Source organism: Bactrocera dorsalis, chromosome 3, assembly GCF_023373825.1.
Source record: "Bactrocera dorsalis isolate Fly_Bdor chromosome 3, ASM2337382v1, whole genome shotgun sequence".
Lineage (NCBI taxonomy): Eukaryota > Metazoa > Arthropoda > Insecta > Diptera > Tephritidae > Bactrocera > Bactrocera dorsalis.
Window position 1 is genome coordinate 53,346,506 of NC_064305.1, and position 24,119 is coordinate 53,370,624.

The 24,119-nt window shown below is 35.8% G+C and overlaps 2 protein-coding genes across 2 annotated transcripts in view; one reads left to right on the forward strand and one right to left on the reverse strand.

The window, feature by feature from the left end:
- The first annotated feature begins 1,140 nt into the window (after positions 1 to 1,140).
- Positions 1,141 to 2,070, forward strand: LOC125777042 (uncharacterized). The gene is made up of 4 exons (XM_049450870.1): positions 1,141 to 1,212; positions 1,289 to 1,482; positions 1,540 to 1,722; positions 1,792 to 2,070. The coding sequence occupies exons 1-4, from the start codon at positions 1,200 to 1,202 to the stop codon at positions 2,068 to 2,070; spliced, it is 669 nt and encodes a 222-aa protein (XP_049306827.1). The 5' UTR covers positions 1,141 to 1,199.
- Positions 2,071 to 2,750: 680 nt separating this feature from the next.
- The window catches only part of LOC125777044 (putative nuclease HARBI1), a 348,853-nt gene continuing 327,484 nt past the window's right edge, over positions 2,751 to 24,119 (reverse strand). Inside the window, exons 2-5 of the mRNA XM_049450872.1 lie at positions 3,432 to 3,881; positions 3,202 to 3,373; positions 2,952 to 3,142; positions 2,751 to 2,894 (exon numbers count right to left, since the gene is read on the reverse strand). Of these exons, the coding sequence (XP_049306829.1) occupies positions 2,753 to 2,894; positions 2,952 to 3,142; positions 3,202 to 3,373; positions 3,432 to 3,490 (564 nt within the window). The 5' untranslated portion in view covers positions 3,491 to 3,881 and the 3' untranslated portion in view covers positions 2,751 to 2,752. The remainder of the gene's footprint in view (positions 2,895 to 2,951; positions 3,143 to 3,201; positions 3,374 to 3,431; positions 3,882 to 24,119) is intronic.

The window sequence follows — 24,119 nt, forward strand, 5'->3', positions numbered from 1 at the left end:
ATTCTCCTCACCTTTTAAAAACTACATGAAACTGCTTAGAAAATAAAAAATAAAGTCGTTGTAAATGGGCGTCCAGTTGAATGGTCGGATATCGTTCATATATATGAAAATGGTACCCTAAACGACATTAGTTGCACCCATAAATTGACCTCGGCACACATAGCCCCTAAACCTTTTCAAAAAATGAGCGTGCAATTAGCTTCTCAAGTTTTTAGTCATTCTGTTGCAAGTGCAATGTTCGCCATTTATAGCTACGGGAAACTGAATACTTCTAATGCCGGTATTCTGCTTGTCACAGTTGTCTCATGTCTCTAATTGAGACAATTGTAATTTAGTGACTCTGTTAGTCAGGATGTCTCATTTTGCTATTCTGGCAGATACAGTCTCAAAAATATTCACCAAATAGTATGGTGAAAAGAAGGGCAGCAATCAGCTGTTTAGTTTAGCTGATTAGAGATGAGTGCAAGTGCACAATCGTAATGTATGAAACGATTGCATGCAATTAGTTTTTTTTTCATAAGATTTCAGCAGTAAAACTTCTTCTTAATAATTGCACAGTACAATTATTGAAAACTAATACTGAAATAGTTTATAATAAATGCTTAACATATGCATTTTATCTGAATCAATTGTCAAGTAAATATGAAAAAATTTAACAACACAGTTATCGATTAACACATGCGTTCATCCTAAAGGTTGGTACGCAGCTCTCAAGTAATTGCTCAAGAACAAAAATACATTATTTCTGAAGTAATTTTGACAGCTGGTTACGCATTGTGAATGATCCACATTAGAAGAGCAAGAGAGAATAAACAAAGAAAACAAACTTTGTGCGTATGTATGTATGTATGTATGTATGTGTATGGTGACACAAATATTTTCATTGAGATTTAAGGAATGTTGTTGATGATTGGTTGGTTTATACAACATTTCAAAATGGAATATACTTTGTAATAATGATTTCAACTAATTTAGAATGAATTTGACGATTACTTCGAATTTCCTGCAAGAAACAATTGTTGATTTGATGTTTCTTCGCAAAACCAGGTTTGCTATATACACATTTTATTGAAAAAAAAGTATTAAAAATTAGTACTAGATTTCTTGAGAGCTGCGTACTAGCACAAGTAACTTTTATCGCAGGAACGTTTCTGGACCGTTTCTTGAGAGCTGCGTACTAAGCTTTATATTTGATAATAATGGAAAAGGAAGGTAAGTAATTGTAAACAATATAAATTTCATTATTTTATGATTATTATAATATATGTATAATATATCTTTTTTACAGATCATAATAAAGTGTCGCGCACCTCGAAGGAGCAAATAGAGTGCTACCTTAACTTTGTGCAAGTTCATCCTGAAATAAAGTTGCACAAAAACGATCCTTCGCGGCCAAAAAGAATGGAGGAGCTTTGGGCGGAACTCTCCGCGCAATTAAATGCACTAAAAGGGCCCACCCGGAACCCCAACAAATGGAGAGAGGTAATTTTGAACCATATATATTGGCATATGCATGTATTTATGTAGTTTGTTTTACAGAATCTGACCCATTGGAAAAACCAAGTAAGGTCTCGCGCAAGGAAAGCCAAGGCGCACAAGCTGGTGACAGGTGGCGGTCCCAGCTCAACAATAGAGCTCTCCGAAACGGAGCAGAGAGCGTTGGATACGTTGGGGGCAGTCGCTGTTGATGGGTTGACTGAGGTACCAGCCATTGGCACAGAGGTAAGAATAACAAGAAAGACCAATACGAGTGTGTAGAATATATAATTGTTTTTTCTTTTTCTAATTTAGGAAGAAGTAGTATTCACAGCTGCACCATCGCCCCTCAATACGACTTCGGATGCGTCCAATGACGCCACTCCGTCATCGTCTCGCAGAAAAAAAATGACGACGGACGAAATGTTCCGTAACTATATGGATCTTATGAAAGTTAAAGCCGAGGAGGAAAGAGATTTCCGTATAAAAACGTTAGACTCAATTAATAAACACACTGAGTCTATCAATAATTTAGCGGCAGCGATGGTGTCGCTTGCTGAAACTATTGTGAAGAAAACAGATGAGAAAAAATGAAAAATGTGTACATTAATTGAAATATTTATTGCTGTGTTTTTTGTACAAAAAGTAAAAAAGAAAAATGTTCCTTTTTATATAGATATATTTTTTATTGTTATGTTTATTTAATTTAAAAATGAAATAAATGAATTTTGAATTGAATTATATATTGGTAGAATTTTAATTATCTAATGTGTTAATGCACCTTTGACGTGCTGCTCTGCCTCGAGTGTAATACTCCCCCGAATTGATTTCAGAAATTGTTCCCACATTTTCAGAAGGTGATTGATCTGGCAATATTTCTGTTTCATTTAGAAAAATGCCACGTTTTTGTAAAATATTGTGAAATATTGTACAAGTATAAATAAATAATGCAGCTTTGGAATGTTTGTACCGCAATGTACGTTCTCTTGAAATGCTACGAAAGCGTGATTTTAAAACTCCAAATGCTCTTTCAATCGTGTTTCTTGCTCTTATGTGCCTAGTATTGAAATTTTGTTCATTTGGTGTTTCAGGGTTTGCCACCGGTGTAAGAAGCCATGGCTCTAATGGATATCCCGAATCACCCAAAAGCCATTTAAAAGCTCCATCAGAGTGTTCTCTCATTAACTTTATCCTTGCTGGCGAAGTAGTCCATATACCGGAGTCATGACATGAGCCGGGAAATTTTGCATTCACGTGCCGGAAAATTAGTTCATCGTCACACAAACCTGCTATAATAACCTTTTCTGTTCATATAATCATGCGGTACAACTGTGTTTGACAAGGCAGGTGCAATTATGCCAACATGAGTGCAATCAATTGCTCCAATTACACCTTTTATTCCAAATTTCGAATAAAATCTGGAATAAAATTGTTGTATAGCGATTTATTTTCTTTTAAATTGGAATACAACTTACCCAGTCTTAATTCTATTGTACTCTTCAACAGAATTAGGAAAACGCACTTCGCCATGTTTTCGCTCCACCACCAATTTACAAATATATTCGATACATCGAGAAATGGTTGGTTGGCTCATCACCGCGAAATATGCATTTCCCACGCAACACTGATATGAGCCATTGCATAAAAAATATAAAACTGAAATAAACTAGAGAAATTTGATTGCATGAAAACATTATGTTTCTTTAAGGTTAAAATTTAACTCACCCGAAGTTCAAATGGAATCGATGTTTGCTGTTGGTCATACGGCTTGAGTTGATTAATGAGATCCCAGCACAAAGATTTGGGAAATCGAAAAAACTTCCTGAATGTGTTCTCTTCGTATGAAAACGGATCTTTTTTGTTTCGCAAAACAGTCAGATTGCGCCTGCGAATGTAGCTAGAAGATATGCACCTTATTATCCATTATTGCAAAATTATAAATATTAATACATTACCTCTCTTCCTCCTCTCGATTTTTCATCATAAGGTAAAATAGTCCAACTTCATCAGCCATTGCTTTGCTCTTGTTTTTCTATGACTTGGTGCAAAGCAGATAACAAATTAGAGACTGATATTGCTCAATTAGAGATGAGACAAACTCGCCAGAATACCAAACAGTCACTAAATAGATTTCACCACAGAATCGTCTCTATTAGAGACATGAGACTGCTCGCAGAATACCGGCATAAGTCTCCATCTTTTATTAACACAGCCGAGTTTGCCCTTTTTTTTGATGTGAGAATAACTCCGCAGCGTTTCTCATATCTTTTCAGACAAGCCTGGAACATAGGATATATTCGTTGTGTAGATAAAGGGAACTGCGAACTCTTGCCAGTTGACCAGTGTGAGTCATTTTCTAATAGCTCCCTCAAAAGCGCCTGCAACGACGCTTTGGTTCAAAATACCTGCCAATTCTACCTCATCTCAAAATATACAAATCGAGGTAAATATGGACGTAAATGAAAGCAGTTTTCTACATAAAAATGCTTTTGTGTATTTTTGCGGTTATTTGTACTATAAATATTTTAAACAACATAATTGTTTAATGCTCTTGCCAAGATTTGATGGTGATATTACTGAAGAAGATTTTTTCTTCACTTCAGAAAATCAATATAGTAATTGCCAAATAGTAAAACCACCCCTTGAATTTATAGATTTTCTATCAAAAATCGAAGATATTTATGTAGGATTAAACTTTAATAAATGTTGAGTTCACTTTATTTAACAAATGTAGAGTTCACTTTTATTTAATAAATACACTTTGAATGTTTGTACAATTTCACGTTCACAATGGTTTGAATGATTTGCTCGCAATGGCAACGAGGGCCGGATAACATGCGGCGCTTCCTTTATTAAAAACGAGTTACTTATGTATATTCGCGGGCCGAACGTCTAACGCGCTCGCCGTTACAATCAGGAATGCCTTATATATCTTACGCTATGATGGACGCTAGCCTTACCGCCCACATCTTCCACCTAATCCACAGATGTCATCCACTCTTTGACATTTGGATCAGTGGTTGCCATACTGCCCTTATTTCTCATCCTACAATCGGCCGTCCTGACAAGCTATTCGCCCTCGAATACCTAACCCCACTTCTTAATATTTTCTGCAACTGTAATGGTCTTGTTAGGTCCTTCATGGATTCCTATTTTCTTCACTTCGTATCTTCCGTGTGGTAATTGTGCGACTATTTTGTATGGTCCGAGATATTTCGGCCTCAATCTCATGCCAACCCCGAACTGTGTTCTTTTAATGGCGACTGCTTCGTTAACTCCGTATCTAAAATTCCCCGTTCTATTCTTGTTGAATGTTCTAACGTTCTCTTCCTGAATTTTCTTTATGTTTCCTTTTGCCTCCTGTCTTACTATGTCGCGCTGAGTATTTAACTCTTCCACCTCTATTCCGTCTAGCATAGTTTGTAATTCTGAACTATCTGATGTGCGCATATTTAAACCTGTAAGTATTTTGAAGGGTCCTATCCCCGTACTCCGCGGAGAGGTTTTATTCATAATTTGTTGGACTTTTGGCACTTGACGGTACCACTGAGTTGAAGTGTTCTGACACATTTTCGCAAGCATTGGAATAACTATACGATGCACTCGTTCCACCTGACCGTTGCCGCGAGGAACCCCTGTCGCAATCAGCAAGTGTTGTATGCCTTCCTGGTTGCAATTATCTTTGAAAGCATTTGCCGTAAAGGCAGCCCCCCTATCTGTAACAATCCGCCTCGGATTTCCAAAAATCGACGCCTGTTTCTCTAACCTATCCACTACCTCTTCCACCCCAGTTGACTTCGTTGGGTACAACCACACGAACTTTGAAAAACCGTCTACTATTACTAAAATGTAGTTATATTGTTTCCTGGTTTCGGTTAATGGACCCACGTGGTCTATATGGTACGTTCCTAATGGTTCTTGAGACTTGTCGATTGGGGTCAACAAACCTTCCTTTTTCCCCCGTTTTGCATCTGCTACAATACATTCAATGCAAGCTCTGACTATTTTCTGCACCTTCCCGTTTGCGTTTGGTATATAGTAATTCTTACTTAAAATCTCTTCCGTTTTCTTAACCGCAAAATGTCCTTGCCTGTGTGCTAACTTTATAATCTCATCTTCCATGTCTGCGGGAACAACCAACAACTCCTTGATGGGATCGTAATATACTAACTCATTTCTTATGTAAAACTTCTCATAGGGTCCATTCTCTAACGCTTTTCTCACTGCTCTAATCCAATCATCTTGCAATTGAGCTTCCTTCAATCTAAACTTCAAGGAGTCCTCTATTAGTAAACAATATACGCGACTTAATGCGTCTACGTGTCTCATCTGCGTCCCCGACCTATGCTCAACAACGTAATCGTACTCCTGGAGGTACATGGCCCATCTCATGATTCTGTCTGGAACGTCGCTTTTTTTCACCGTCATTGTGAATGCATTGCAATCGCTCACTATTTTAAAATGGATATCCTTCAGATAAACCCGCCACTTTTTTAAAGCTTTAATTACCGCCAAAACCTCAAGTTCGAATGCGCTATACCTTTCTTCAGCTGCTGTAGTCTTACGACTCATGAACGCTATAGGGTGCAACAATTGATCTTCCGCGTCCCTTTGGAGCAGTACCGCTCCGTAACCGTATTTCGAAGCATCCGCGTGTAGTTCCGTTTCCGCCCCGTGGTTGTATAACTGTAATGCTGGAGCTTTAACCAGTGCGGCTTTCAATTCCGCAAAGGCTACTAACTGGTCGTCACCCAGCCTGAACTTCTCATCCTTCCTTAACAAGTCCGACAGTGGTTTGGCTATCCTTGCGTAATCCCGAATAAACCTTCTGAAGAACGATGTTAACCCCAAAAATCTTTGTAACTCCTTTATGTTCCTAGGAATCGGGAAGTTTTTAATCGCTTCCGTTTTTTCATTCGACGGTAACATCTTCCCATGCTCCACTATGAACCCCAAAAAATTTATTTGTCTCTTCAAAATTTGACATTTCTCCCAATTTAAACGTAGTCCCCACTCGCTTGCTCTATTTAACACCCTCTCTAACTGCTGACGCCCGGTAGACATCTCTTTTGTAGGAATGACTATGTCGTCCATGTATATCACCACCGTACCGTCTCGAATCATATCTTGGAAAACTGCCCTGATAAATCTGCAAAACACTGCTGGGGAATTGGTGATACCGAAAGGGACGAAACGGAATTCGTATTGTCCACTGGTTGTTACGAAGGCAGTGTACTTCCTGGAGTCCGGTTCAACTGGTACGTGGTAAAACCCGTTCCTCAAATCCAAAGTGGTGAATATTTGCGCTCCCTGTAATCTGTCCAGTGCCTCGTCTATGAGTATCATAGGGAAGTTGTCCCTTAGTATCTTCTCGTTGATTTTACGAAAATCGCAACAAAATCTTTTCGATCCATTCTTTTTTGTGGTTAGTACCACTGGCGACGCATACTCGGACGTGCTGTTTTGTATAATCCCATCTTTAAGCATTTCCCCGACTTGATTCTCTATGTACTTTTGATCTTCATACGATACCCTGCGAGGCCGTTGATATACCGGTTTATCGTCTGTCAAAATTAATTTCATCTCAACTGGCACACTCGTTGGTTTCTGAGGCTGATATTTGCTTATCAACGTTTTGACGAACGCCGCGTCAGATTTATCCAAATGTGATAAGTCTACTCTGTCCGCCTTATCCTCTACCTGTACCTCTATCCCACACAAGACTTTGAATTCTCGCTCCTCTTTAGAGCCTTCGCCAGGACATACCGTGTCCTCCTTTCCCAGCCCTTCCTGATTACCCTTGTCCTCACCCCCTTGCTCGGCGGAAACCCTCTCACTCGCTGAGATTTCAGTTTCATCGCCCCCTCGAACGCATCTACTTTTAACCGCCAACTCCTTGGCACCCGTGTCAACCGTCATTACTCCACCCTTATTGGGTTTTCTAAACACCACTCGCCCTTTGCTAAACTCCAAATCCACTTCTTTAAGTATACTGCTTCCCAAGATTGCCGCATAGGGTATATCTTGCACTCTTACTACCTCGAACTTGACTTCCATTGTCACGCCTTCCACGGAGATCTCTGCTATAAAGTTACCCATCGTTGTAATCTCGCCCTTTCCTATTCCATACAGCCGTTGTTTCTCCTTCCTGAGAGCAATTCCTCCTAGCTTCCTAAACGTATCGTACCTCAATATACTCGTGAAGCATCCCGTATCCACCAACGCGCTAAACGTGATCCCTTTTATCACCGCGTTCACGAAAATGTACTCGCCTTTCTCGCCACCGACTGCGTTAATCCGTTCATTTTTCGCCACACTACCTGGTTGTGCGCCCTTGCAATTGTGGGCATATTGGCCCTTTCCCTTGCATTTAAAACAAGTAACGTTGTTTGCTTCCCCGCGTGAGCAATCTCTAGCTAGATGACCTTCCTGATTACAACGGTAGCATCTCCTCCTAACCTGATCTTCAGTACCTCTACCTGCGTTTGACGACTGGGGAAAAACTTTACGACTCGCGACGGATGCACCCTTAATTCTCTCATATACACGGATTTGCTCCTTCAATTCCTTCACACTGTGCGTTTGATACAACATACTTTTATTCTCTCGAAATCCGGTATACCTTCCACGAAATACTCGATTATACTCTTTTCATCGAGTGATATTGGCTTACCACTTTCGATGATAGAGTATAAGTATTCCTGCAGACTTTCTTTCGGCTGCTTACGCCTATTCCTCAACATACGATGTACCTCTGCGGCACTCAACTTTTCTCCGAACTCCTCCACCAACGCGGTTTTCAAACTATTCCAATTCCTGATCCCAACAGTTCCCCGAACAAATAACTTGGCTGCTCCCCTCAGCAACTGCTTCCCATATATGAACTTCTGTAAATCGTTCCACCCTACTGTTTCAGCAACTTCGTTGAACTCATCAACCCAGTGGTACACGTTATAAGTACCGTCTCCATAAAAACTGGATATGCTATCTTCGACATCGCGCAACGTAAATAGCACCCTACCTACACTCCTATCCTCGGTAGTGTATAATGAATTTGCCGACTCATTATCACTTCCCCCCTCATCCACCTCGTCTCCGAAAACCATGTGTTGTAACAGTCTTAACTGTAAGTCCTTCTTCCTACCGGCTGTACTTAAATTTAGCTCTCTAAGTTTTTCCCTCAACGACTCTACGGTCATACCCTTTATTGTGGCTGCATCCATCTTACAAAGTGAATTTTATAAACGTGTGTATGTAATATAAACTGAAAGGAATTCAAAACAGTGCTACTTCTTACACCTATACGTAATTGTATCGTCTTACTACTACACACACACATACGTTAAATACAAAAGAATACAATAGTGTTTAGATCATACAATTGATGTTGTTCTACTTCTAAATAATTTACTCAATATCGGTATATGTATGTGTGTGTTTGTACCTCTAACTACTACAATGTTCGAAACCTTATCTTATTTGTTCTGCTCCCGCCGCTCACTCTCTGCTACGCCTGCTACTCCGCGTCACATTCAACATCCGTTAAACTCTGTTGCCGTGAATGCCGACGCTGCCGCCGCTGAACCACCGTTGTATATCTCTGCTCTCGTGTCTGCTGATGCGCTTGGTGTTTGCTGCGCCCTTACCCACTCGTCGCTGCCGCTGTCTGCTTATTCAAAGTATACGTGTGCTTATGCGCCCCGCTGTATATACTTATATACCGCTACCGCTTGCTTCGTGTGTTTCAATTCCACACTGTCGCCGATGCCGTCTTCTGATTGGTGCAACTGTTTCACCAAGTCGCCGTACTGCTATTACTGTGATCGAGCCGTTAGTTATTGGCGTTCTAACGGAATCGCCTAACGCTCTAACGCTCCTTGGACTGCCGGTGCAGGTACAGTACCTCGGTGGTCTTTATGTGCCACCACTTTCGTTGAACTTTTACAGATTCCGGCACTTATCCAACTGTATTCTGCTCACTGATACTAGACGACACACACGATACTTTGCAGTTCTGCCGCCTTATAGCCTGTGCTACTGCAGCACTTTTCACTTTAATTCGCAATAGATTTAACCGAGCACTTCCACGTGGATTAAACGAAATTACTAGTTCACTGTCTTTGCTTAATGCATGTACCGAAAGTTTCACTCACCGAGAAAATGTTTCTTTTAGTTCTTTAAAACGCTTTGTGCGACCACAAGTAACAACCACAGGCACTCACTGTACTGTCCACTTTTCCCGGGTAATCCCATACGGGCGATCCCGGTTGAGCCCCCATTTGTAGGATTAAACTTTAATAAATGTTGAGTTCACTTTATTTAACAAATGTAGAGTTCACTTTTATTAATAAATACACTTTTAATGTTTGTACAATTTCACGTTCACAATGGTTTGAATGATTTGCTCGCAATGGCAACGAGGGCCGGATAACATGCGGCGCTTCCTTTATTAAAAACGAATTACTTATGTATATTCGCGGGCCGAACGTCTAACGCGCTCGCCGTTACAATCAGGAATGCATTATATATCTTACGCTATGATGGACGCTAGCCTTACCGCCCACATCTTCCACCTAATCCACAGATGTCATCCACTATTTGACATTTGGATCAGTGGTTGCCACACTGCCCTTATTTCTCATCCTACATGTATACACAACATTTTGATTCTATTTGCCATAGGATCGGGTTTTCCCAGATATTATTTGAAAAAATGGTTAACGTAGAACCGTACAATTGTTGTGAAAATTGTAATTCTGATATTATAAAATGTATATTCATTAGAATTAGAACATATTTCCTAGTAAACGCTTTTAATAAAAAAGTAAAACAAAGTGATTTCAAAAACGTAAAGTTCTTGTGTGTTACACATAAATAGTAATCACGTCCGTTTGTCTGTCTATATGAGTCGGTATTTATATGTACGCGTATATGCTTATGTATGTCAGTTAACTCAAATAGCTCATCCACAGACGGAGAACTAACGCGTGGCTTGAGTTAACAAAATTCTTATACCACGCTAGCCACTGCGTTGGTCGCTCGATATTATTAATAGTACAACAGAAGATATTGAGAAGATAAGGAAATTCGTTATCTCACGTCAGCCACTGCATTGGTCGCCTGATGCTATTAATAGTGTAACAATACAAAGCCACGTAGCTAATAGTAAACAAAGGCTCTAGATATACAGTATACTCTCGAAAAGTAAATCGATTGGTATTTTGGGTAATTTACTTTTTCGAATAATTTACTTTTCCAAATATATACATAAATTATCTGTTTTTATAATATTAAATGCATTTTTAAACTTAAAAAATTCATTCATTTATTTGCTTCAATAAAACATATGGTTTTACATGAAAAACATATGTATTTATTATGAAGAGAAAAAATTTTGAATATTCTTTTGTTTTTTTCTTTTGCAATATATATTTTCTGACCATTTACATATGTACATATCTCAAAGTTTATTTACTAAATAGACGCGATAAACAAGAGAGTAAGTGTTTTTGCAACATCGTAAAAAACGCTGCTTGCTTCGTTTCGAATTTTTATCACACTCTCTGAAAAGTAAATTAAAAAATTTACTTTTTCGAGGTGCATGTGTAATCTTAAAGGTGATTTACTTTTCCGCGATTATTTACTTTCTGAGAATTTACTTTTCGAGAGTATACTGTACTTTTCTTTAGATTTAAGTTTTAGTTATAAATTGTAGCTCATAAGGTGCAGCAGTAGCTCACCAAATTATTATAAAATAAATAATTAAAAAAATAAGACTTGTTCAACTTATTTAACTTGTCTGTCAGTCTGAACTATTTTATATTTGTCAAAAAGTTTATCTGTAGAAGGCCGCATTTCCATAGTTACCTTGATCTGTGATTTTGAAACGAGAATTTTAGCGATTAGGTTTGTACGCTTATTATTAATATTTTTTTTTGTTTTTTAAGTGTTTTCGTGTACCAGGTATAGGACCCTTCTTTCCACCACTATTCCTTTGATAGGGTTTTTAATAAGTATTTCGCTGTGGGTGATTTAGAATATTTTGTAAATATTATTTTTTACTTAGTAGATTGTTTTGAATATTATTGTTGTTGTTCCTGAATTGTACCTGATTTTTTATATTAATTTTTGTTTTTGTTAAAACTTGTGTTTTGCTATGACTTGTATTGTTAATGTTTACAATGGAATTGTACCCGATTTTTTTATATTTATTTTATTTTTTGTTTAAATAATTACAAGTTGATTGTTTTGACTTGTATTGTTAATGTACCTGACTTTATATATTTATTTTTGTCTAGTCATATTTTTTATAATAAGTAGATTGATTTTAATCTGTGTATATAAAAAGGGTGAAAATAGGCCTCCTGGGGAACCGAACACCCAAAAAAGATCCGTAGCACGCCTACATTGCAACCTCAAAGGTGGTGAGGAAGAGCAATAAATATCAAATAAACTTTTGTTTCAAAAATATTCTTGAAAGTTTTCATTAATGTTTTCCGTTACAAATACTTTTTTACAAAAAAGTTGATCTACTACATTTTTCTTAATTACATCTCTGTGCCTAAAAAAGGCAGATTTCGATCAGGTGATCTCAGCTGTGAAAAATTCTTTGAAAACAGCGGATTCTTTTGTTACTTATAGGGTTATACTCAAAACTAAACTGATGTTTGACGTGTTAATTTGAACGTTTGCGGGCAACACACGATTGAACATCACTAACACATATGCACTGTTTGACGCAATTATTTGATCGTCTCCAGGGCACTTTAGACCTGGCAAATCAACAACCGACCAGATATTCACCATCAATGCTGCCAACTCTGTGGTGTACCACTAAAACTAGTGATTTTACTTTCCCTCTAGTGGGCAAAAAACTTATTTAGTGGCTGGTGTTATTTTTAGTGGTAAATACCCTCTGACGGTAAATACAAAAAATTAATAATATATACTATATGTACAGTCAGCAAAATTCATATTCATACACCCCATTTTTACATGTAAAATACTTTTTTTTCTATTTAATTATCAAAACTAAAAATCTGAATTTATGCGTCAATTGTACTTAAACAAATATGAAGCAATAGAATATAACTGTTTTACATTCCTACTAAAGATTTTCCAGTAATTCGAAAAATTCAGTTGGCGTGAACGTAAAATTCGTATTCATACACTAAACGATAGTCTGCAAACTCATTGTTCGTAGAAATTACCGTTAACTAGAGCAAATATTTCAGTTCCCCGAAATAAAGGCCGTATTCTTTTGTCATAAATTATTCTTCATTTTGAATTTTTTCGTCAACGGGAAATTGTTTTTCTAAAATGGGCAGAAAAGGTTCGGAAGTTCCAAATGATATTCGACAATTGGCTTTAAATTTGCATCAAAACGGAAAATCTTTACGGGAAATTGGAAAAGTATAAAACCGAAGCCACGCAACAGTTCAGTATATAATTAATACATTTAAAAAAAAAAATAAAACAGTGAAAAAAAGGCACCGAAATGGATGTAAAAACAAACTTTCACGTAGAAATGTGAAATTTTTAGCGAGAGAGTTACGTAAAGATCCAACAATTTCGGCACCAAAGTTAGCAAAAATATTAACTGAATTCCAAGGCGTGACTGTAACAGCGCAGACCGTTCGTAACACTCTTCGAAAACGAAAATTAGGGAGTAGATCCGCTGAACGAAAACCTTACATAAATGCAACGAACAGAATGAAGCGTTTAAAATTTGACAGAATGTAATACTATGTTCAGACCAAAAATTTCAAAGATTAGATTACATTTAAGCATTTCATAATCCAACAGTGTTCTCACTGCCGTTAGAAAGATCAAAAAACAGCTGTTATTGTCATTCATGAATTCACATCGCTTAATATTTATCAAAAGAAAAGATTGTCATATAGTATTTTGAAATAAAAGCCGTATTTTTTTTAATATTTTCCATATAATAGAAATAATGGATGCATTTTTTCATTTGCTTGGTCGATTTTCAGGTGAAATTAGATTCATTGCTTTAAAAAAAAATTGTTTGTTTACATTTTTTTCCCTTTGTAGTGTCTAAATCAGCTGTGATAATGTAACAGTTTTCCAGTGCTGACTAGTATTTTTCCAGTGCTGACAAGTAGATTGCGTAAAATCAGAGTCGCACGGACAGATTTAGCGTGGATCAGTTTCAAATCATTTCAATGAAGTGATTTGGAACTGTCATTTTTGTATGGCGAAATCTTGATAAATTTTTAAGATTAGTGGGATAATCCATTCAACAGCCGAAATCGTGTGATTAAGTGTCGGTCTGAACATAGTATAAGAAAATAAAGATTTTCGATTCAGGAGACGTGCAATATTCACAGATGAATCCAAATTTAATATTAAATATAGTGATGGAAGGATAAAAGTATGACGCGAGAAAAATAAACGTCTTCATTACAAAAACCTTTTCCTACATTTAAGCACGGTGGAGGTTCCGTCATGTTCTGGGGATGTTTTGCTGCAGCTGGAGTAGGAAAACTTGTCCCCATCACAGGAATAATGAATGCCAAGAAATACATACATTGATATTTTAAAAGCAAATTTGAATTAAAGTGCAGATAAACTTGAATTGGGGGTCGATACCTGTTTCAACAAGATAATGACCCCAAACATACAGCGCTTGTTACTCGTCTTTGGATCTTGTACAATTGTCCATTTTACCTAAAAACACCACCGCAATGCCCAGATATAAACCCCATCGAAAATTTATGGTCCATCGTTAAAAAAGGGTTGAAAAATTACAATATTAGGAATGAGAAACAACTAAAAGAAGCATTGCAAAAGGAGTGGAAGAAGATATCTCCAAATCTAACGAAAAAATTGGTGAAATCAATGCAACGACGATTGCACGCAGTTATTAAACAAAAAGGATATCCCACTAAATACTAATTTTAATTTATGCTATTGATTATAACGGGTGATTTTTTGAGGTTAGGATTTTCATGCATTAGTATTTGACAGATCACGTGGGATTCAGACATGGTGTCAAAGAGAAAGATGCTCAGTATGCTTTGACATTTCATCATGAATAGACTTACTAACGAGCAACGCTTGCAAATCATTGAAATTTTATTACCAAAATCAGTGTTCGGTTCGAAAATTTTTTATCGACAAATTTTGTTCAGCGATGAGGCTCATTTCTGGTTGAATGCTACGTAAATAAGCAAAATTGCCGCATTTGGGGTGAAGAGCAACCAGAAGCCGTTCAAGAACTGCCCATGCATCCCGAAAAATGCACTGTTTGGTGTGGTTTGTACGCTGGTGGAATCATTGGACCGTATTTTTTCAAAGATGCTGTTGGACGCAACGTTACGGTGAATGGCGATCGCTATCGTTCGATGTAAACAAACTTTTTGTTGCCAAAAATGGAAGAACTGAACTTGGTTGACATGTGGTTTCAACAAGATGGCGCTACATGCCACACAGCTCGCGATTCTATGGCCATTTTGAGGGAAAACTTCGGACAACAATTCATCTCAAGAAATGGACCCGTAAGTTGGCCACCAGGATCATGCGATTTAACGCCTTTAGACTATTTTTTGTGGGGCTACGTCAAGTCTAAAGTCTACAGAAATAAGCCAGCAACTATTCCAGCTTTGGAAGACAACATTTCCGAAGAAATTCGGGCTATTCCGGCCGAAATGCTCGAAAAAGTTGCCCAAAATTGGACTTTTCGAATGGACCACCTAAGACGCAGCCGCGGTCAACATTTAAATGAAATTATCTTCAAAAAGTAAATGTCATGAACCAATCTAACGTTTCAAATAAAGAACCGATGAGATTTTGCAAATTTTATGCGTTTTTTTTTAAAAAAAAAGTTATCAAGCTCTTAAAAAATCACCCTTTACTTATGTTTCAGTTAGGGATGTATGAATACGATTTTTGCGTTTGTTAATATTATACTTTTACTTTTTATGGAAATATTATTTACTTTTATATAAAAATAAATACATTTCGCATTCTGCTGTAATTTTTCATCCAAATCTAGTTTTTCATTTCAAATTGGCTTGGAAATTTATATTTTTACTGAAAAAATAGGGTGTACGAATGCGAATTTTGCTGACTGTATATATTCTTCACAATTGCTTCCCCCATAAGATATTTTAGTTCTATTTCAAGCTTTTAAAGAGCTACGAATAAGACAAATAAAGATAGCCTGTTATGTCTCAAGGAGGGAGCCTTTTTAGCAGCTACATTCCTCTATACTCAACTCTTTTATCTTGTTCGCTCTTTCTTTCTTCGTAACAGAATAAATCTTCATTTTTTAAATTTTTTAAAGTGAAAATTTACTTGTAATGTACTCCATCATTAATACATATACTCATATAACAATGTTTAGTAAACGACAGTATTCTCAAAAATTTAAAGATTTCTAGCTCAAAGACCCTATTTTAAAAGATTAGTTACAAGTTGTGGAAGACAATGACGGCAATAAAGTAGCTAAGTGTACGTTATGCGGTGTAAGGTTGCGGAATCACTATGTAGATTTAAAAAGTCATACAACGACCAAAAAACATTAAGAAAATGCTAAGATAAATCAAATTAAGATTATTTTTTATTATTCACTTTTTCTTTAAATTACAATTTTAATAAAGTTATAGTTTCAATTATTTACTTACATAATACATTATATACTTACATCATTTACAGATTATCACGGTTCATCCAAAACTTCCATTCAAACCAATACATACTAAAGTATCAAAAACAAAAGAGGCTCGGCTTTCTTTGTTTACAGCCATGCACACGAGCATTTGTGTGATTGATCATTTACAATGTTGCCAACTTAGTGGATTTTCCACTAGATCTGGTGGTTTAGGCATGCCTTACAGCGAGATCCTTTTTGGCTTTAGTGGCTAGTGGATTTTATAGTGGATTAGATTGTTCCAGTTAGTGGTAATTTACGTAATTTAACCACTAGTGTGATTCATAAAATGCTCTGTATTTCGTTATAGGTAAAAATGAGCATTTAGGCCCGGAACTTCAAACATGGTTTAAGTTTAGGATGTACGCAACGTTGCTCAAATCAAATCTGTCAGGTCGGGGATTCCTCGATTATTGTTTACAAACTTCTTGAATAAACGATTATGAACGTTATTCGGTCATTGGGTTAAGTTTGATTTGATTCGCGCAAAGTACCTCCTATTGGTTATTTTATTTAAAAATATACTCGTGAAAGGAGAAACGACAAACACCACCTCTTCGTCGATTTCGAAAGCACGAATAGGAGCAGCCTTTATGCCGCGATGTCTGAATTTGATATCATCGGCATCAACACCCGCGCCGTTAGTTCTGCTTTCTCCAGACTGGATAAGGAAGCAAAAGAAATGGGTCTGGTAGCGAATGAGGGCAAGACGAAATATCTCCTGTCATCAAACAAACAGTCGTAGCACTCCCGACTTGGCACTCACGTCACTGTTGACAGTCATAACTTTGAAGTTGTAGATTATTTCGTCTATCTTGGAACCAGCGTAAACACCACCAACAATGTTAGCCTAGAAATCCAACGCAGAATAATCTTGCCAACAGGTGCTACTTCGGACTGAGCAGGCAATTGTGAAGCAAAGTCCTCTTTCGACAAACAAAAACCAAACTCTATAAGTCGCTCATAATTATAAGTCGACGTTACGAGTTTTCGAGAGAAAAGTTCTGCGAAAGATTTATGGTCCCTTGCGCGTTTGCCACGGCGAATATCGCATTCGATGGAACGATGAGCTGTACGAGATATACGACAACATCGACTTAGTTCAGCAAATTAAAAGACAGCGGCTACGCTGGCTAGGTCATGTTGTCCAGATGGACAAAAACACTCCAGCTCTGAAAGTATTCGGCGCAGTACCCGCCGCGGGAAGCAGAGGAAGAGGAAGACCTCCACTCCGTTGGAAGGACCAAGCTGAAAAGGACCTGGCTTCGCTTGGAATATCCAATTGGCGCCACGTAGCGAAAAGAAGAAACGACTGGTGCGCTGTTGTTAACCCGGCTATAATCGCGTAAACGGTGTCTATGCCAATTAAGAAGAAGAACAGGATTCATTGGGGGGCCTATAACAGTACAAGATATACGTATTGCTGAAATGACAGAAAAAAAAATAGTGACGACAAATGTTCAGAACTTGAAGATGCCAGTTTTTCTTCCGATGAATCAGATTTTGAATAATGTAAATTAATTAAAAATTTTTCACAAAGTTATTGTATTTATAATAAATGGCGCTGAAAACGTTCCTCGGACCTCTCTTTCGCACGTATTCAGCCGCACGAATATTTCGTTTTTTTAAAACTCGGCAACCGGGATTCAGCACCAATTTTTTGCAGGCAACCTTATATCATTACACTCGCAAAAAAATTATCTTTATTTTGGTATAAGGCTTATCGCGTAAGTGGATAGGTGCAAATCACTATTTTTAAGTTACCTGTATGTACCTGGCAACCCAATAATTATACCGGGAAAAAGGAGGCAACCCATATTCTATAAGCTATAGTAAAATGTACTTTCTATTAGTCCACAGCTTATTGCGTAAGAGAGTGGGTGTAATGTTAAAAAAAACTGTTTTTAATTATTGAGTAATTACACTTAACATCACAATTTCCAGGCAACCTCCTCGAAATTAATAGTTTAATGTAATAAATTTTATATAAACATTATTTTCATAATGTAATACGATGGGTGATGGTCGGACTATGGTGGGACTACTACATGTTTCAACCACCAAACGCGATTTACAAGAACCAACATTTAACGGCCTAAAACAACAACATATATTGGATTGTCAAAAAAGTCTTGTGGTATTTTTATTGAATCAATTCATGTGGCACCCATACATCGAGCTTCTTAGTGACTCCAAGCTTCTTTAAATCGTTTATAACGGTTTGATGACTACTACTCGTATGCCGGTCTCTTTCGACCAATTCAGCGATTTTATCGCAATTTTCGACGACAGGCCTTCTGGAGCGTGGCATCTTCGACCACCTCTACACCAGAACGAAAAAGTTGAAACCATCGTTGTGCGGTAGAAATGGAAACTGTATCGGGTGAATAAACTGCACAAATTTTTTTGGCGGCTTGAGATGCGTTTTTGCCTTTATCGTAGTAGCACTGTAAAATATGCCGTATTTTCTCTTTATTCTGCTCCATGTTTGCGACGCTATAACTCACGAACGACTTAAAAGAAACGACAATCAATCAAACACGTGTTAGTGCGTGAAATGAGCTTTCCAAAAAGGTATAGCATGACCCGATGCGACGAATAAAACTAGAACTATACGCTTTCAGCACCAACTAGCGAAAATACCGCAAGACTTTTTTGACAACCCAATATTAAAACTAACAGAAATTAAGTTAAATCGAGTTAAAGGCTATATCAGTGTGACGCTTTCAAAAAAAAAAAAAAAAATTATTTACTTTTCCGATAGTTTTCCATAAATAAAAAATCGGGAAGGTTGTATCTTAAATAGTTTTTGGATGGCAGCGTTCTAAAGAGCGACCGCTCGGAGGTGCAAACATACTATACATATCGCGCTTGTTGCGTTAAAGTGTAACAACTCAAAATTTGAACATTTTCAGTAGAGACGAAAAACTGTTTCCGCAAATATTAATAATATATAACAAAGAAAAAACAATGTAATTGCACGAAAATATCATTAAAAATAATATAACCGTTGTTTTATTTTTATTTGTTGTTATAGTATTTGCACGAAAATAACAAATTTTTGAGTTATTGCTCTTTTTCTGAAATTTTTTTATATACATAGTGGTATTATTTTGAGTTGTCTCTGTTTAACAATTCAAAATGTTACACTTTATGTGATATACTAACGAACCAATTGATGAAACACTTGGAGACAACTAAAAATGTAACTCTTTAGTTGAGTCGAAAGAAGTCATTCTAAAAACAAAGAGAGAATCATAACGGTTTTTTTAACGAAAGACTAGACAAATCACTGAACGATTTTTACAGTGGGTAGAGATGACCACTGCACATTCTTTTCTTGCAGAAAACTAAAATTTGGAAATTTTGAGTTGTTACACTTTAACGTAACAAGTGCGATTTCATTTTTTAAGCCAAAAAAAGATCAATGTGATCTTTGCCAATCGTTTTTAAATTCAGACGAAAATGAAAGAAATGATCTGAACGAAATTTACACTTTACATCTAGAAGAAAAGGAATTATGCAGAAAAGAAAAAGATCTGGACAAACAAAAATGCAATGTAGCTGTATACGATCTACAGGCAGTTCTTTCATTACCAAAAGGATTTTCCTCAAGCTTCTATTATAAAAGTAAAATAAATTGCTACAATTTTACAATCAGTGACCTTAAAGCGAAAGTTGTAGATTGCTTTTTTTGGGCCGAAACCGAAGGAAAGCGTGGTTCAAATGAAATAGGAACATGCGTACTTTTATATATTAAAAATCTTGTACAAAAGTCAGTTAATGTTCAAGATTTAGACTTAATATTCTACTCTGACAACTGCTGTGGACAACAAAAAAATAAATATATAGTTTCAATGTATTATTATGCGGTTCAGAAATACAATTTACGAAGCATTACACATAAATATTTAATTCAGGGCCACTCTCAAAATGAAGGAGATAATGTACATAGTGTAATAGAAAGACAAATAAAAAGACATTTAGGTAGCAAACCGATATATACACCAGATCAATATACTACGTTAATAGCAACCGCCAAAAAGACTGGTCAACCATACACAGTTCACGAATTATCGCATAATGAATTTTACGACTTGAAGTTACTACAAGAAGAATGGGGTCAAAATTTTTTTCGAAATGAGGCCAACCACAAAGTTAATTGGCATAACATTAAAGTTCTACGCGTGGATAAGGACAATATTGACTCTTTTTTATATAAAACGTCGTATAAGGACACAGAGTTTCTAAAAGTCAATGTACAAAAAAACAACTTAAAGTCTACTGAATATTGGAATAGCTACAAGTAAGTTGTATTTCATTACAAATAATAGACAAATATTATTGTTTAGCTTATGCATGTCTTTTCTTTTATACCCTGGTAATTGTTATAATTTTTCATTTGATGATTAACCCTTTTTCGTTCTGAATACATAACTAATTTTTTGTCAATTTTTAATTATTTCAGCCTACGCTCTATTTATTTGGAAAATTTGCCTTTATCAGAAGTTAAAAAACGAGATATAGGAGACCTGGTCAAAAAAAAACATTATTCCAAAGAGTTTTTATGAGACATACTATAAAAACTTAATCGACACTTAATTTAAGTTTAATTCATTGATAATTTTTTTTAATAAGCAATAAGTTTTGTTTCGAATTACTGACTATGAATAAATATTAATTATTTTTATTTAACATTAATAAATTGGCATTCCTGTATTTTATAAAATCATATTTATCAATTCCAGTGAGAATTTTCAGTTAAACAGAGACAACTCAAAATAATACCACTATGTATATAAAAAAATTTCAGGAAAAGAGTAAACAACAACTCGATTTTTCAAAATTTGTGGCGTCATAACTCCAAGAAAAATTTACCATTGGGCTTCAAATTAAAACTGAGCATTTCTGAATACATGTACTACATATACTCGTACAATGACCTACGATCTTTTTGATTTTTTGAAATTTGTCAATTTGGCATTAAAAAAAAAGACAATTGTACGCCATTTTGATAATTTTCAACGACCGTAGGTCATTGTATAGGCAATATTTTTAAGTTTAATAAACTTCTAAATTTTTTTTGGCACCTCCGAAGACAGCACATAACTCCGTTATTTTTCAACATTTTTGTAAAAAAAAATCTTAAAATATAGCCAAAAATATACTTTATTACGTTCAAAGAAGTTCTAAATATTCAAACTGGTACTTTCTCTTAAAAAAATCACGAAAATCGCCTAATTTTTCATGCTCCTTAAGGGGGTATTCTAGTCTAGAAATTTGAAAAAATCGAAAAAATTTTGTTTTCATATTTCAATAGTTTTGATATTCAAAAATATCTCCCTAAAAGGATTTTTCAAAACTCAAATTATTTTCAAAGTTATAGCCATTTTAGTGAGCGAATATCGTATAACGGCTGAGCGAATATCGTAAAACGCAAAATTTTAATCGCGTTTTTCTCGAAACTACTATTTTCAACACTTCTGACATGATTTCTCAAGTTGTAATGAACCGATTAACTTGAAATTTAGTGTGGACCTTCTTTATATATCTCTCTATGGATCTAACTAGGATTAGTAAAAAATTTTGATTTTTACTATTTTTAAAAAATTTTGATCTTTGCCAAAAAACGGGCAAAAAATTCAAACAGTCGCCATTTACTGAAAAAATTTTTTTTTATTTATCCTAGTTCAGACGATAGCGGATTTGTACTGATTAAAATTTTTTTTTTTTTTTTCCGATCACCCAAAGTGTTGGAATCGTGTAAGGAAGGGCGCACCCTTATTTTCAACCCCCGCCACGCCACCACGCCGCAATTATTCAAATTATCACAAAAATTTTTTTTTTTATTTTTTTTTTTATTATTAAAATATCAATAAATATCTGATAAAAAAATTGGATAGTAAAAATGTTCTTAGTTTTTTTTTATTGGACTTTAAAAAATGTCGTTAAATAGCATTTCTAGACTAGAATACCCCCTTAAAGACTAAAACAGTGGTCGGCATAAGAGGATCCGTCACTGTGTTGGTGAGCACGAAAAAAAAGTATTTCAGTGAGAAATTGGACTTAAAATTAAGCAAATTTTATAAGCAAAATTATAAAATAAATTATTGTTGAATAAAATTCGAAAATTAAATATATACAGTGTATCACTAAAGTAAGTATGCAGCGATGATTTCACCATTGGACAAAAGAAATAAAATTCAAAAGTAACAATACGAAAAGAAAACAAAATTTTATTTATTTTTCAAAGTCTTATCTACATATTTACTAAAAAAATTAATACAAAAGTAATTCTTGTTTTAGCCAAATCGGCTTAATATCAAAAAAGTCTTAAAATCACATCACAAAAATAACACAACTATTCTGTGCACTTGACAAATTCAACATATTTATAATTTGCCAAAATTTGAAATTTATCAAGCATTTCGTATTCTGTGTCTGAAATAAAAAGCTCTTTTCTTTATAAGTTGTTAAGATGTCAAATGCTCTTGACAGTGCTCGTTATGAATTAAATACATATGCACCTTGTTATAAAAATGGAAGATATTAGGAATCACGCGCGGCATTTAAAATGTTTACGCGAGGATAGCAATCAATTTTCTTTGAGTGGGAATACTTTTGCGCAAAATTTTCGATTAACTCGTGAAATTTGCCGTTGCTTGATTGATGAACCAGAGAACATAAAACATAGAGAAGGTGCAGGTTCGACAGCGAACATTTTGTAAGATTGCGACACAGAATTTCACCACACAGCTACGAATTCCCGCTGTGAAATGTTAAGATTTTTAACAGTTCTCTCACATACTCAAACAGAATATGAAGAGAAATAAATATATGTATTTTCGGCATATAATGACATGGCATATATGTCAAAGCAGAGAGTATTGAAGAAAAATAAGTTCTTTCATATTCCGCTTTTAACAGCGAAAAATGCGTACAAAACACACCTCTCACATAGAAAACATAAAGACATTTTTTTGTTCTCTGTCTCACATACTCAAGAATATGAAGAGACATAAATATACATATGTATGCATGCCCATGATGATACTCCCAAACAGAGAATATCGAAGAAAAATAATATCTTTGATATTCCATAGGAAATATGTTCCATTATGTATGGAAATATGAATGTACATATGTAGAACTTTTATTTATTATTTTTCAAATTATTTTATGATAATTTAATTTTATTTTATAATAAGTCATTTTAAATAAATAAAACATTTACCTAACACCATTATGATATTTTCATGATTCATATTAGCCTCAGTATATACAGTAGACAACCTTTAGTTTGTTTACATACTTATACTCACCTCCATCAAATCTTAGTGTTTTGTGTAACCCTTTTTTTGCTACTTTCATGGTAATCAGGGTGTTGTGTTAGCATTTGAGCTACATATAAATTTTAAATTTTGATGATCACCACTTTAAAATATTGTTACAAAAAGTAGTATTAAGTTGTATTTGTTTTACTATATGCATCCCTGATTATGAACAATAGCTGTGGGTATATGGAATAGCATTTGTCTTGTTGTAGACATCTGGCGCCACGGCTGACTGCTTGTCGAAACAATAGACATCTGGCGCCGCACTGTCTGCTTGTCTAGTTAAACAATTGCTGAGTCTGGCGCCGCGACTGTCTGCTTGCGTCTGGCGCCGTATAGGCGTATGTTCTGGTAATTTCCAGACGCGATATTCTAGAAGGACACGTCGGCATCAGCGAGAAGTGCGTGGCTATATAAGCCGTGGCAGCGCCAACGTAATCAATCAGTGCTAAGAGTAAACTGCTATAGTGTAGACGAGTTGTGAAATAAAGAGTTGTTGAATTAAATTAAACAGTGTTGATTTTATTTGTCAATCCAGAGATACGAACCTAACAAAGTAAACTAGCAAGAGTAAATTCGTAACAATTGGTGTCAGAAGTGGGATTGTCAAATAATCCAAATTCAAGATGGTTAAA

Coding starts and splice junctions, on each gene's coding strand:
- LOC125777042 (XM_049450870.1), top strand. Junction 1,483..1,539: donor ACCCCAACAAATGGAGAGAG/GTAATTTTGAAC, acceptor TTTGTTTTACAG/AATCTGACCCATTGGAAAAA. Junction 1,723..1,791: donor TACCAGCCATTGGCACAGAG/GTAAGAATAACA, acceptor TTTCTAATTTAG/GAAGAAGTAGTATTCACAGC.